The sequence below is a fragment of the Hemitrygon akajei genome, chromosome 7 (genome assembly GCF_048418815.1).
Source record: "Hemitrygon akajei chromosome 7, sHemAka1.3, whole genome shotgun sequence".
Classification (NCBI taxonomy): Eukaryota; Metazoa; Chordata; class Chondrichthyes; order Myliobatiformes; family Dasyatidae; genus Hemitrygon; species Hemitrygon akajei.
Genome location: NC_133130.1, coordinates 140082094 through 140096610, shown reverse-complemented (window position 1 = coordinate 140096610; position 14517 = coordinate 140082094). Strand labels below are relative to the sequence as shown.

Genomic DNA, 14517 nt, shown 5'->3' with positions numbered 1-14517 from the left:
CTGAGAAAGAAATTAAATATATGCTAGAGAATAATATTATTCAACCTTCTAACTCGAATTGGAGTTCACCTTGTGTTATGGTGCCAAAATCAGACGGTAGTATTAGGTTTTGTATGGACTATAGGAAGGTGAATGCTGTAATGAAATCAGATGCATATCCAATTCCCAGAGTAGAAGTTTGTGTAGATAAAGTTGGAAAAACAAAGTTCCTTACAAAGATTGATTTATTGAAAGGGTATTGGTGTGTTCCATTAATGGATAGAGGTAGAGAGATTTCTGCATTTGTAACTCCATCTGGATTATATGAATATAATGTTCTTCCATTTGGGATGAAGAATGCCCCAGGTACTTTCCAGCGGATGATTAACTCTGTGATTCAGGGATTAAAGGATACAAATGCTTATATTGACGATTTGCTGACAGGAAATGATGCTTGGGAAGCATACATTATTGCGGTGGAGAAATTATTTGAAAGGCTTTCCAAAGCTAACTTAACTATTAACTTGGCTGAAAATGAATTTGGAAATGCAACTGTCACTTACCATAGTTCTGTTGTAAGTCCAGGCTTGGTTAAAGACAATGGTTAAGGAAATGCATTAAATTCCAATTTAGTAATGAAGGATTTAATGTTACAAGAGTACAATATTTTGATAACTCCTATTAAAGGTAAAGATAATGTAATTGCTGATTGTCTATCTTGATGTTGAATGTACAATGTATTTTTTATGGAATGATATTTTAACATTTGTAACACTCCTGTGTAATAATTTGTCAGTTGATGTATGATAATACTATGTATACTGTGTACATTGTAAATTTTGTATGCTTGTATTCTCCTGTAAATAGTTAATTGTTAAAATTTTGTTCTTGACAGATCAAAAAATTTTTTTGGAGGGAGGTGTTACGTACCCGTGGGTATCTTGTACCTGTCACATGACCATGATGTAATTGAAGCTATGCTGGAGATGAGGTAATGGTCTTGTGATAGGGGAGCGACATAATTTTCCCGCCACAGAGATGTCATGTGATAGTTTTTTTCAACCGGGTATAAAAGGAGAACCCCACCCTGTGACGTGGGCAGTCCGTGGTTGAATTTGGTAGTGGCTCCATGCTGCTGCGTATTCCGATGTTATGATGCAGTTTTATATAAAAGTGGAGTTTTACTTTCTGCATTAAGTCAAAGGTTATTGTCGGCAGTCTTGCCATAATACTGCCAGTCCAGTCATTGGAGAGTGAAGATTTGAAGTTCGGGAAGTTAAAGATCAAGGAAAGTTGATTTCGATGGTAAAGCAGGTTCGACCTTGTTTGATTCTCATTCGGAAGGAATTCGTCAGCTATGCCCGTGATAACTCCTGTTCTGCCAGAAGAATAGAGGGTTGGGTAAAGTTTCACCAAAGAAAGGTCAGTGCCTTTAAGCCGTTTCATTTTCTTCATCATGAGTCCTTTGATCAAAGCATACTTCATCTGGGAATAGCAGTAACACGACATGAAAGAGAATTTAAATTGTTTCAAGAAGTCTCTCCTAAGTGACTGGGTAAAACTTTGGACTTTCGCATTACTACTTCTAAGAACTGTTTTTGCGTTATCACTTTAAGGACTGTTTTCGCATTCTCGCTTTAAGAACTGTTCGAGCTGCCGTATCGCAGCTGACTTCCGGTTGTTAGTCGTTTGTTTACTTTTTGTTTTTTTTAGCAGTGTTTAATAAATGTTTTATTTGTTATAAAAACCCTGTTTCAATCATATATTCATTGTTGCTGGATTGTAACACATTCTACAAGTATGTGAAGAGCAAGAGGATAAGGCGTGAGAGATTAGGACCAATCAAATGAGACAGTGGTAAAGTGTGCATGGAACTGGAGGAGATAGTGGTGTACTTAATGAATGCTTTGCTTCAGTATTCACTATGGAAAAGGACCTTGGCGATTGTAGGGATGACTTGCAGGGGACTGAAAAGCTTGAGCATATAGACATTAAGAAAGAGGATATGCTGGAGCTTTTGGAAAGCATCAAGTTGGATAAGTTACTGGGACCAGATGAGATGTACCTCAGGCTACAGTGGGAGGCGAGGGAGCAGATTGCTGATCCTTTGGCAATGATCTTTGCATCATCAATGGGGACGGGAGAGGTTCCGGAGGATTGGAGGGTTGTGAATGTTGTTCCTTTATTCAAGAAAGGAAGTAGAGATAGCCCAGGAAATTATAGGCTAGTGAGTCTTACCTTAGTGGTTGGTAAGTTGATGGAGAAGATCCTAAGAGGCAGGATTTATGAACATTTGGAGAGGTATAATATGATTAGGAGTAGTCAGCATGGATTTGTAAAGGGCAGATCGTGCCTTACTAGCCTGATTAAATTTTTTGAGGATATGGCTAAACACATTGATGATGGTAGAGCAGTAGATGTAGTGTATATGGATTTCAGCAAGGCATTTGATAAGGTACCCCATGCAAGGCTTATTGAGAAAGTAAAGAGGCATGGGATCCAAGGGGACATTGCTTTGTGGATCCAGAGCTGGCTTGCCCACAGAAGGCAAAGAGTGGTTGTAGACAGGTCATATTCTGCATGGAGGTCGGTCACCAGTGGAGTGCCTCAGGGATCTGCTCTGCAACCCTTACTCTTCGTCATTTTTATAAATGACCTGAATGAGGAAGTGGAGGGATGGGTTAGTAAGTTTGATGTTGACACAAAGGTTGGGGGTGTTGTGGATAGTGTGGAGGGCTGTCAGAGGTTATAGCGGGACGTTGATAGGATACAAAACTGGGCTGAGCAGTGGCAGATGGAGTTCAACCCCGATAAGTGTGAAGTGGTTCATTTTGGTAGGTCAAATATGATGGCAGAACATAGTATTAATGGTAAGACTCTTGGACTCAGAAGGATCTTCGGGTCCAAGTCCATAGGACACTCAAAGCTGCTGTGCATGTTGTCTGTGTGGTTAAGAAGGCATACGGTGCATTGGCCTTCATCAATCATGGGATTGAGTTCAAGAGCCAAGAGATAATGTTACAGCTTTATAGGACCATGGTCAGACCCCACTTGGAGTACTGTGCTCAGTTCTGGTCACCTCACTACAGGAAGGATGTGGAAACTATAGAAAGGGTGCAGAGGACATTCACAAGGATGTTGCCGGGATTGGGGAGCATGCCTTATGAGACTAGGTTGAGAGAACTTGGCTTTTTCTCCTTGGAGCGATGGTGGATGAGGTGATACACCTGATAGAGGTGTATAAGATGATGAGAGGCATTGATTGTGTTGATAGTCAGAGGTTTTTTCCCAGGGCTGAATAGGCTAACATGAGAGGGCATAGTTGGTGCTTGGAAGTAGGTACAGAGGCGCAGTCAGGGGTAGGTCTTTTACTCAGAGTGTGGTGAGTGCGGCTGCCAGTGATGGTGGTGGAGGTGGATACGATAGGGTCTTTTAAGAGACTCCTGGATAAATACATGGAGCTTGGAAAAATAGAAGGCTATAGGTAACCCTAGATAATTTCTAAAATAAGTACAAGTTTGGTATGGCATCGTGGGCCGAAGGGCCCATATTGTACTGCAGGTTTTCTGTGTTTCTATGTTTCTAAACTATCAACTTCAACAACCAGATCATTACCATATTACATGAAATGAAGTGGTCTCAACAGTGCCCCCTGCAGAACACTGCTAATCACTGGCAGCCAACCCAAAAAGGACCTCTTTTGTTCCCGCTCTTTGTCTTCTGTTGCTCAGATAATCTTCTATCCATGTATCATTCCTGCAATATCTCGTTTATCAGAATCAGAATCAGGTTTATTATCACCGGCATGTGTCGTGAAATTTTGTTAACTTAGCAGCAGCAGTTCAATGCAATACATAATATAGAAGAAAAAGGAAAAAATAAAATAATAATAATAAAAAATAAACAAGTAAATCAATTACAGTATACATATATTGAATAGATAAAGAATCGTACAAAAACCAGAAATAATATAAGCTAAAGAAGTGAGGTAGTGTTCAAGGGTTCATTGTCCATTTAGGAATGGAATGGCAGGGGGAAGAAGCTGTTTCTGAATCGCTGAGTGCCTCAGCAGGCTTATTGTCCTGTTTATTATTTATTGTAATGCCTGCTCTGTTTTGTGCACTTCATGCAGTCCTGGGTAGGGCTGTATTCTAGTGTAGTTGTTGTGTGTTTTTTTTCTCTGTGTTGTTTTTTTTTACGTAGTTCAGTCTAGTTTTTGTACTGTGTCATGTAACACCATGGTCCTGAAAAACGTTGTCTCATTTTTACTATGCGCTGTATGCACAGTTATGGTCGAAATGACAATAATTCAATTGAATCCCTGCAGTTTGAGAGGGAGAAGCTAAAATTGGATGACTTGACTTGACTTGATATGTGGCACCATATCAAAGATCTGAAAATCCAAGTAAACAACATCCACTGACTCTCCTGAGTGTAAGCTACCTATTACTTCCTCATTGAATTCCAATAGTTTTGTCAGCCACATTTCCCATTATGGAAACCATTCTAACTTTTGCTGCTTTTAACATGGGCCTCCAAGTACCCCAAAACCTCATCCTTAGTAATGGACTCTAACACCTTGCTGACCACTGAAGTCGGGCTAACTGGCCTATAAAATCTTGTCCGTTGCTTCACTCCCTTCTTAAAGTGTGGGGTGACATTTGCAAGTTTCCAGTCCTCAGGCACCATTCCAGAATCTAGTGGTTCTTGAAGGATCACTACTAATGTCTCCACAATCTTTTCACCTACCTCTTTCAGAACCCTGGGTGTAGTCCATCTGATCCAGGTGACTTAACTCCCTCCAGACCTTTCAGCTTCCCACGTACCTTCTCTTTAATAATGGAACCTGCATTCACTTCTGCCCCCTCATTCTCTTGAACTTCTGGCATGTTGCTGGTGTCTTCCATAGATAAGATTCAAAATACTTATTCAATTCATCCGCCATTTGTTTCTTCCTCATTACTACATCTCCAGCGGTCCAATATCCACTCTTGCCTATCTTTTACGCTTTATATATCTGAGAAAACTTCTGGTACCCTCTTTTACATTAATGGCTAGCTTATCTTCATATTTCATCTTTCCATTCCTTATTGCTTTTTAGTTAGCCTTCTTTTGGCTTTTAAAAACTTCCCAGTCCTCCAGATTGTCCCCAATTATTGTTAAATTTTTTTTGCCTTCCTTTTAGTTTTTATCCTGACTTTGATGCTACTGCTGTCTCATGTCCCCTTTTTCTTCTTTGAGATGAAAGAATCATGCACCTTCCAAGTTGCTCCCAGAAACTCAGGCCATTGCTTTTCTTCCATCAACCCTGTTGGTTTCCCCTTCCAATCAACTTTGGCCAGCTCTTCTCTCGTGCCTCTGTCATTACTTTTACTCAACTATAATACCAATACAGTACATCCAATTTTAGCTTCTCCCTCTCAAACTGCAGGGATTCGATTGAATTATGATCATGGTCACCTCAAGGTTCTTTTACCTTAAGTTTTCTAATCAAATATGGTTCATTGCATTACACCAAATCTGGAATTGCTTTTTCCCTAGTGAAGTTGACCAAAGCTGTTCTAAAATGCTTTCTTGTGGACATTCTACAAATTCCTTCACTGGAATCAAGCACCAATCTGATTTTCCCAATCTACATGCATATTAAAATTCACCATAACTATTGCAACATTAGCCTTTTTACTCGCCTTTTCTATCTCCCATTGTAATTTGTTCAGCATTCAATACAATTATTCCTCAGCACCTGATTGGAAAGCTGAAACTGCTGGGCCTGAACACCTCCTTCTGCAACTGAATCCTAGACTTCCTGACTGGGAGACCTCAGTCAGTCTGGATCGGGAGCAGCATCTCCAACATCATCACACTGAGCACGGGGGTCCCCCAGGGCTGTGTGTTCAGTCCACTGCTGTTCACTCTGCTGAGCCATGATTGTGCAGCAATACACAGCTTGAATCACATCATCAAGTTCGCCGATGACACGACTGTGGTGGGTCTCATCAGCAAGAATGATGAGTCAGCATACAGAGAGGAGGTGTAGTGGCTAATGGACTGGTGCAGAGCCAACAACCTGTATCTGAATGTGAACAAAACAAAAGAGATGGTTGTTGACTTCAGGAGAGCATCGAGTGAACACTCTCCGCTGAATATTGATGGCTCCTCCATTGAGATCATTAAGAGCACCAAATTTCTTGGTGTTCACCTAGCGGAGAATCTCACCTGGTCCCTCAACACCAGCTCTATAGCCAAGAAAGCCCAGCAGCGTCTCTACTTTCTGTGAAGGCTGAGAAAAGTCCTTCTCTCACCCTCCATTCTGATCACATTCTACAGAGGATGTATCGAGAGCATCCTGAGCAGCTGCATCACTGCCTGGTTCGGGAATTGCACCGTCTCGGATCGCAAGACCCTGCAGCAGATAGTGAGGTCAGCTGAGAAGATTATCAGGGTCTCTCTTCCTGCCATCACAGACATTTACACTACACGCTGCACCCGCAAAGCTAACAGCATTGTGAAGGACCTCACATACCCCTCATACAAACTCTTCTGCCATCTGGCAAAAGGCTCTGAAGCATTCGGGCTCTCATGATCAGACTGTGTAACAATTTCTTCCCCCAAGCCATCAGACTCCTCAATACCCAGAGTCTAGACTGACATCTACATCATTTATTATTATATTGAAATTTGTCCTCTTCTGTGCATATTGTCTTGTTTATTATGTATTTATTTATTTATTAATTATTGTACTGCCCTGCACTGTTTTGTGCACTTTATGTAGTCCTGTGTAGGTCTGTAGTCTAGTGTAGTTTTTGTATTGTTTCATGTAGCACCATGGTCCTGGAGGAATGTTGTTTCATTTTTATTGTGTACTGTACCAGCAGTTTATGGTCAAAATGACAATAAACTTGACTTGACTTGACTACCCCACCATCCTGGCTATTGTTCGGAGGCCTGTAATAACACCCATCAGGGTCTTTTTACCCTTACAGTTTCTTAAATCTACCCACAAGAATTCTACATCTTTTGATCCCATGCCACTTCCTTCTAAGGATTTCACTTCATTTGTTTTACCAATAGTGCTACCCACCTTCCTGGTCCACCTGCCTAACTTTTCAATAGAGTGTTTGGCACCCAGCCATGATCTTCTTTCAACCATGACTCTGTGATGCCTACAGTGCCATTCCTGCCAATTTCTAACTGCACTATAAGCTCACCTACCTTATTTCATACACTGCGTGCATTGGAATCTAACACCCTCAGTCCTGTATTCCACACCCTCCTTCTTAATTTTATCTCCATTTTGTCTGAAATTAAACTCTTATCCCCTTTTATACTTCCTGTCTTATTTATCCTGCATACTTCAGTAAGCCTTCCTGCAATTTAATTCCCTTACAAGGTGTTGAAACCACTCCCGTCCCCCGTCCCCTGCCCTTGAACCTTTGCAATCCTTCTGGAGAAGATGATCCCAGTGTTGTTGGGGAGGGGGCTCCAAGGTTTACACCCGGTAGTGATAAAGTGCTGGAGACTTGGTGGTGTCCTGCTTTCTTTATCTCACTTAGGGGATGTGGTTACAGGGTTTGGGCAGTGCTGTTAGAGTAGCCTGGATGAGCAACTGCACTTGCAGCTAATATGCACTACAGCCGCCATTGGTAGAGGGGATAAGAGTTTAGAGCGGTGACAGGCTGCATCACAGTCTGGTATGGAGGGAGAGGGCTACTGCACAGGACCAAAAGAAGCTGCAGAGAGTTGTAAATCTAATTGGCTCCATCTTGGGCACTAGCCTGTGAAGACCCCAGGACATCTTTAGGGAGTGGTGTCTCAGAAATGCAGCGTCCATTATTAAGGACCTCTAGCACCCAGGGCATGCCCTTTTCTCACTGTTACCGTCAGGTAGGAGATACAGAAGCCTGAAGGCACACACTCAGCGATTCGGGAACAGCTTCCTCCCCTCTGCCATCCGATTCCTAAATGGACATTGAACCCTTGGACTCAGTTTGGACTCACTACCTCACTGTTTTAATATATATTATTTCTGTTATTGCATTATTTTTAATCTATTCAATATACGTATACTGTAATTGATTGATTTATTATTATTTTAATTTTGTCTTTTTTCTATTATACTATGTATTGCATTGAACTGCTGCTGCTAAGTTAACAAATTTCACGACACATGCTGGTGATAATAAACCTGATTCTGACTCTAATTCTTCTGAATGGGGCTGCTCAGTCCTGGGTAGTGTCGAGCTTCTTGAATGTTGCTGGCACTGCAGAAATCTAAACGGGTGGAGAGTATTCCATCAGGCTCCTGACTTGTGGCTTGTAGATGGTGGATAGGACATAGGGTGTTAGGAGCTGAGTCACTCATGGTGGTAACTCAGCCTCTGACCTGCTCCCGAGTCTCAGTATTGATGCAGCCGTTCCATTTGTTTTCTGCTCAGTGGAAAGCTGCAGTGTGTCGATTATTGGGTCCATGATCAAAGGGAGATGGTCTTTGCTGACCCTTCATTCGCACAGTTATTACTTGCCACCCATTAGCCTGTGGTGTGGGTGTTGCCTCAGACCTCCTGCAGGCAGGGATAGGCTGACTCATTTGCTAATGTGCCCCCTCGAAGGTTCTGCTGGTTTCTCAGTAAACCCATTAATGAATAACAAATGTCAACATGGACCTTTGAGCAATCAGTGTTCCACACACACACCGGGACTGGGACTTCGTCTGTCTGATAACTCCTGGCAGGACCACGTAACTGTCTTATTTTGGAGCAGACCAGCAGAATGTGGTGCTCTCTGTGCCTCCTCCTTGCCGTGCAGCTGCTGGGGACGGGGACAGCAGCCTCACGGAAAACAAATGCTGATTTTCTACAACGGGCGAACTTCAATGAGAATCAGGTAATCCAAGTCAGACAGAACTCTGGGACATGGGCCCATGAACTGTAGTTGTACACTGGGTAAACGACCACAGATAGTGCTGTGACTGATATACTGGGCTCAGAAACAGCAGTTTATGCATTGACTTTGATCCACTAGGCTTAGGAGCTGAGTTAAGGCCATCAATTACTTGCAGTTTTTGGAGAAACTCTGGTATGTGGGCTTCTAGGACCATAATGAAGTCTGTAAGTCTGGAACAGTGGAGTTAGACACTGAGAATAATGCTGTTTAAGGGTCAGTAGTTATTGCAAGTAGTATGTTTGTTTTATTCTGGTGCTCTGGGCGATGGTTAACTTAACTAACTCTGAGGCACTGGCTTAAGAGATTAGAACTGATTTAGTAATTTGATAGACTGGGATGAAGTCGGCAGCTTATTCAGTAACTGTGTACACCGTGCTCAGCAAGTTAAGTTGACGCTGTAATTAATGTGCTGGTATAATGGTGATATTTCTCAATGTTTCTTGGGCATCTGTCCTATGGAAAAGTAGTTATTGCAGTAACTCTGGTACACTGGGCTTGGGAACAACAAGCCCAGTGATAATAAATCAGATAATATTCTAATTCTGTCCCAGAGATATAGTTAATGCAATAACTCTGGTAAACTGGGTAAGAGGGTTGCTTTGATTGGTGTAGGTTTGGGCTGAGTGGTGGCATTGATCGGTGCTTTCATCCAATAACTACGGTGGCATAGTGATCACAACACTATTACAGCTCGGTGCGTTCTGGAGTTTGCCGCTCAATTGTGGTGCCGCTCTGTAAGGAGCTTCTACGTTCTCCCCGCAGAAAGTGTGGGGCTCGCGTTCCTTCCCACAGTCCAAAGACATACTGGGTTGGTTAAGCGGTGGTTGGAAGATGCCTGTGATCAGCTTAGGGTTCATCAGAGCTGTGGGGGACGTTGCGGCTGCGTCCCACAAAGGGCTTACCCTGTGCAACGTCGCTGTCCGGTGGCAGCGGGAACATGATGGGGTCACATTTTAACATTCCGAAGAAGTTGAGGCTGAGTTTCAACTTTTAGGAAATTTATTTTCTTCCAGTCTGCTGAGTGTGCATGTCAGCAAATACACCCTTACTGAGAGCCCAAAGAGCAAGCAAACAACACTAGTCCAAGCCTCTACTGGCTCACCCCAAGAAAACTCATGTTCAATTACAAACATAAAATCCTTGAACTACGCAGAGGGAAGACAGCTTCTGTGGAAAGAGAATGCCAAGGATCATTTGTCAGAACTGATACTGAATCAGAAGGGGGTTGTGGGATCTGGAGATTTTTCTGAAACCCAGGTTCCTTTAGGAGTCCAAGAATGAGTAAATATCTGTTATTTCGTGATTGGTTATCTGAAAGTTTAAACAAAGGAGCAGATGGAGAGTTTATGAAACTGAGAGGAGAAAAAAGTAACAAAGAAATAAAGAAATAAAGAAACAAAGATGGCACTTTTGCAGTGCCTGTCACCTTTATACTTCAATTGAGATATGTCCTGAGATGAGAAGGAACCAATAAAAAGTTAAACAGTCACAGTAAATGTGTAATGTACTAACACTTAGCCAACGAGAAATGAAAATGGGACCTGCTATACTGCTTTTCCTTCAGTAGGTGGAGACCAACACCACATATTGTGAAAAATATATGCGTTAGAAATATTAGTCTTCAACTAATATTTTGCTAAAGCATTAAAAAAAAACAACTGCAACAAGGGATTTACCAAATCCTCTGTAAGTAAAACAACCACAACCTGGATAAACTCAGTATTATCACTTCAGAGCTTCTGCCGTGGGTCCAGCATATAGGTGTGATCACAAAAGAAAGAACAGCAGTACTTCTACTTTCTTAGAAATTTGCAAAGATTTGGCATGTCATCTAAAACTTTGACAAACTTCTATGGATATGTGGTAGAGAGGATATTGATCAGTTGCTTCGAGACCTGGTATGGAGGCACCAATGCCCTTGGTTGGAAAAGCCTCCTAAAAGTACTGGATTCTGCCCAACCCATCACAGTTGTAGCCCTCTCCACCACTGAGCATATTTACATGGAGCACTGTTGCAGCAAAGAAGCATCCATCACCAAGGACCCCCACCATCCAGGCCATGCTCATGTCTCACTGCTGCCATAAGGAAGGAGATACAGGAACCTCAGCACCTGCACTACCAGGTTCAGGAACAATTCTCACCCCTCAGCCATCAGGCTCTTGAGCCAAAGGGAATAGCTTTAGTCATCTTCACTCACCCCATGACAGAGCTGTTCCCACAATCTATGGACTTACTTTCAATGAATCTTCATCTCACGTTCTTGATATTTACTGATTACTTTTTACAAACGGTAATTATTTTTTTATTTTCTCTTTCTTTTTGTATTTGCACAGTTTATTATTTTTTTCTGCATATTGGTTGTTGTCCATCCTGTTGGGTGGGGTCTTTCATTGATTCTATTGTGTTTCTTGTATTTCCTGTGATTGCCCGCAGGAAAATGAATCCCAGGGTTGTATATGGTGACATAAGTGCCCTTTGATAATAAATTTACTTTGAACTTTGTACATATTAAAGAACACATTGACATTAAAGACTGACAAATTCCTGTGGTGAGGTTGGTCCCAAAATTACAGTGGAAGTAGACGAAAACTCAGGGAGATTAACATGATTTTTCACATTTATCTGGGCTTGGAAACTGTTTGTTTAGATTGGAAAATTGTAAATGTCACTGTTAATTGAGTAAAATGATACGTCCAAGGTATATCTCAGGAAATAACACCAAGATAAGTGACTAAGCTGTTTCATGGCTGATAAATCTGACTGAAGGTTTTGAAGTAGCAATGAATGGGGTGGACAAGGGAGCTGTAACTGATCAGGTTTTTCCATCTTTGGACTACCTGATAGATGTACAGAATACGGGGCTACAGGGATCAATGGCAGGAGGTGTACTGAGCCAGTGTTCAATAGAGCAATGCTATAAAATCTCATTTGACCCATTATGGAACTGAACAAATTAATGTTTATGCTTAAATTTATGCTTGTTCATATTCTTGCTCTTCTAACATTGAGAAACATTGTAAACTTGTTTGTGTTTTTCCTCTAACAAATTAGTTATTATAAAATATATAGTTTGTAAATGAAGACTGAGTATTTTACAGCTCTTGGGAACAAAGCAACTTAAAAGAAACAAATTAATGCTTCATATTTGTTATGTTTTCTCACTCCAGAAACTAATCAAAACTAATTTAATTTGTTTCAAAATACTGCTCAATTCATTCAGTATACATCACCCAGTTATTTGTTGTGCATTCAAACACATCTACCTTTCTGATGTAATGAACCATTTCTGCTTTTTGAAAATTTATTATAATTATCACCCAGTACTCACTGATTATGAACCCATAAACTCTGTCTTTTTTCTGCCTTGTTTTAAACTCAACTGTTTTTCATCCCTTTCTGAAGAAATAAACAGGGTGTGCTTTTTTTTACAACTCAAATGTCTCTCTATCTCCCCTTCTGAAGAAAGAACGTGCTGCGCTTCAACAGGTAGGTAGGTGTCTCAGGTTAGGTTTAAAATTTCCTCATTGCTACTGTTATGTTTTGCAACTTCAGAAATGAATTGAAAGAAGCAACCAGGGAGCTGGGGTAAACATACCTTCTCTCTTTTTACTTTCCATTTCTTTACTGAGGAGCGCCCTTATGATGTGGTAGGCTAATGACATATGCCATCCATGTACGTTTGCATATAACCTGTAATGAATTATGTGAAAAATAAAATTGCTTAATCAAGCAATATATTTACAACATTACTCAAATATTACTGAAATATTAAATACACAACAATATTTTTACATAATTTTCCGAGTCGTTGTTTAATCAAATCTGAAGGCATTTTCATTCCTCTTTCATGAAAGGCTCATATGAAGAGAGCGTTGAGAGACCTGGAAGGGTCTGCTATTGGAGCCATTGAGGCAAACGAAGGTGGGTACAGCACTGGGTACAGCAAAGGGTGAACCACTGCTCTCATTGCCCTCACCATCAGGGAGCGGGGTGGGGGTGGGGGGGGGGGGTCAAGGAGTAAATCAGCACCTTGGACAGTGGATGCAAAGAAAGTGAGATCTCTGGGCCACCCTGATGACGGTGCTGGGAACTGGCCATCAGTGAGCTGGGTGCCACATCAGGCACGGCACTGGCTGCAGAAATGGAACAGAACCAGTGTCATTATGCAGAGTACGCATTAACCAGTATCATAATGCAGTATCATTACGAGGTGTTTTGCACCTCCACACTGGGCACAGCTCTAGGCAGAGGATTAAATACTGCTTTGGCACAACACTGGTGTGATTACCTGGTGCTGCTTCAGGCAGGTGACCGGCCGCAGCATAATGTGGAGCCATTGGGTCACTTAACCCAGCCCTGGGACCTTGAGTGCATCAACCCATTTCCCAGCACTTGGTCCACAGCCTTTGCAACTGGATTGATCCAAGTGCTTGTCTACTGTAGACACTTCTTAAACACTGTGAGAGTACTTGTCTCCACCAGCAACACTCTCTCTAAGGTATGTGTGCATACACCTTTTGCTACCAATGCACAAAAGAATTTAAACTGCGGACAAAAGGTTGTCACCCTCTACCTCGCTACAGGCGTCCCTCGCTTTACGAATGTTTGCTTTACGCCACTTCGCATTTACAAAGGACCTACATTAGTAACCTGTTTTCGCATTACAAAGAGGATTTTTGCTTTTACAAAAATTTTTCCCATATAAATTAATGGTTCTTTGCTTTATGCCATTTTGGCTTAAGAAAGGTTTCATAGGAACACTCTACCGTTGTGGGGGGGGGGGGGGGAGACACCTGTACTTCTGATGAATATTTATCAAAATAATACCTCCTTCCCCCCTTCCACTATATGGAAGTCAAGAAGGCAGAATGTTGTTAGAAATAAAACTAATTGCAAACAGCAGCATGTATATTTATCCACAAGTTTGAAGTCATTCAGTTTGTTGGTTGCACTGTTGGAACTTGTGAAATAAATAGTGAACTATTTGCATGTTCATGTGACATCAGCAATGACTCATTGATGTGCATTATTTTATTTCTTTTAAACAAAAAAGTGGACTTGGTAGTTTATCATCCTTAGAATAGCTTCAGGTTGACTTAAAAATTCAGTGCACACATATTGTTGTCACTGGGCAAAAAATTGCACAGCACAAGATTTTTGCATGCACTGATCATTACATATTAGAGGGAACATTAGTTCTACATTTGTTTTCAACAACATTTCCCCTTTGAACTGTATATTCCCTAATGGTTACTCCCATATACCGCTTTCTCCCTTGTAATTTTGTTCTACTCAGTCTAGGGATGTGGGCTTTGCAAGTTGAGTTAGCTTAGAATTTCCAGTGCCCAGTTGCCCTTGAGAAAGTGGTGAGCTGTCTTCCTGAACCTTATTACAAGAAGGACTTGGCAGCGTTAGAAAGGTTGCAGAGGAGACTTATCACGATGCTGTCTGGATTAGAAAGAATGCCTCAGGAGGAAAGGTTGAGTGAGCTGGGGCTCTTCTCTTTGGAATGACTTGAGAAGCAACTTTATGAAAGTGTATAAGATTATGAGAGATGTAACTAGAATGGGCAGCCAGAACCTTCTTCCCAAGGC

The 14517-nt window shown here is 41.5% G+C and overlaps 1 protein-coding gene across 2 annotated transcripts in view; it reads left to right on the top strand.

Moving 5' to 3' along the window:
- The first annotated feature begins 8626 nt into the window (after window positions 1-8626).
- The window catches only part of ambp (alpha-1-microglobulin/bikunin precursor), a 52675-nt gene continuing 46784 nt past the window's right edge, over window positions 8627-14517 (top strand). The window contains exons 1-2 of one of the 2 annotated variants that reach the window (XM_073052102.1): window positions 8642-8862; window positions 12778-12844. In XM_073052102.1, coding sequence (XP_072908203.1) covers window positions 8749-8862; window positions 12778-12844 — 181 coding nt within the window. In that variant the 5' untranslated portion in view covers window positions 8642-8748. Of the gene's footprint in view, window positions 8863-12777; window positions 12845-14517 lie in introns of both variants that reach the window. The other variant, XM_073052103.1, reaches the window with a different exon arrangement.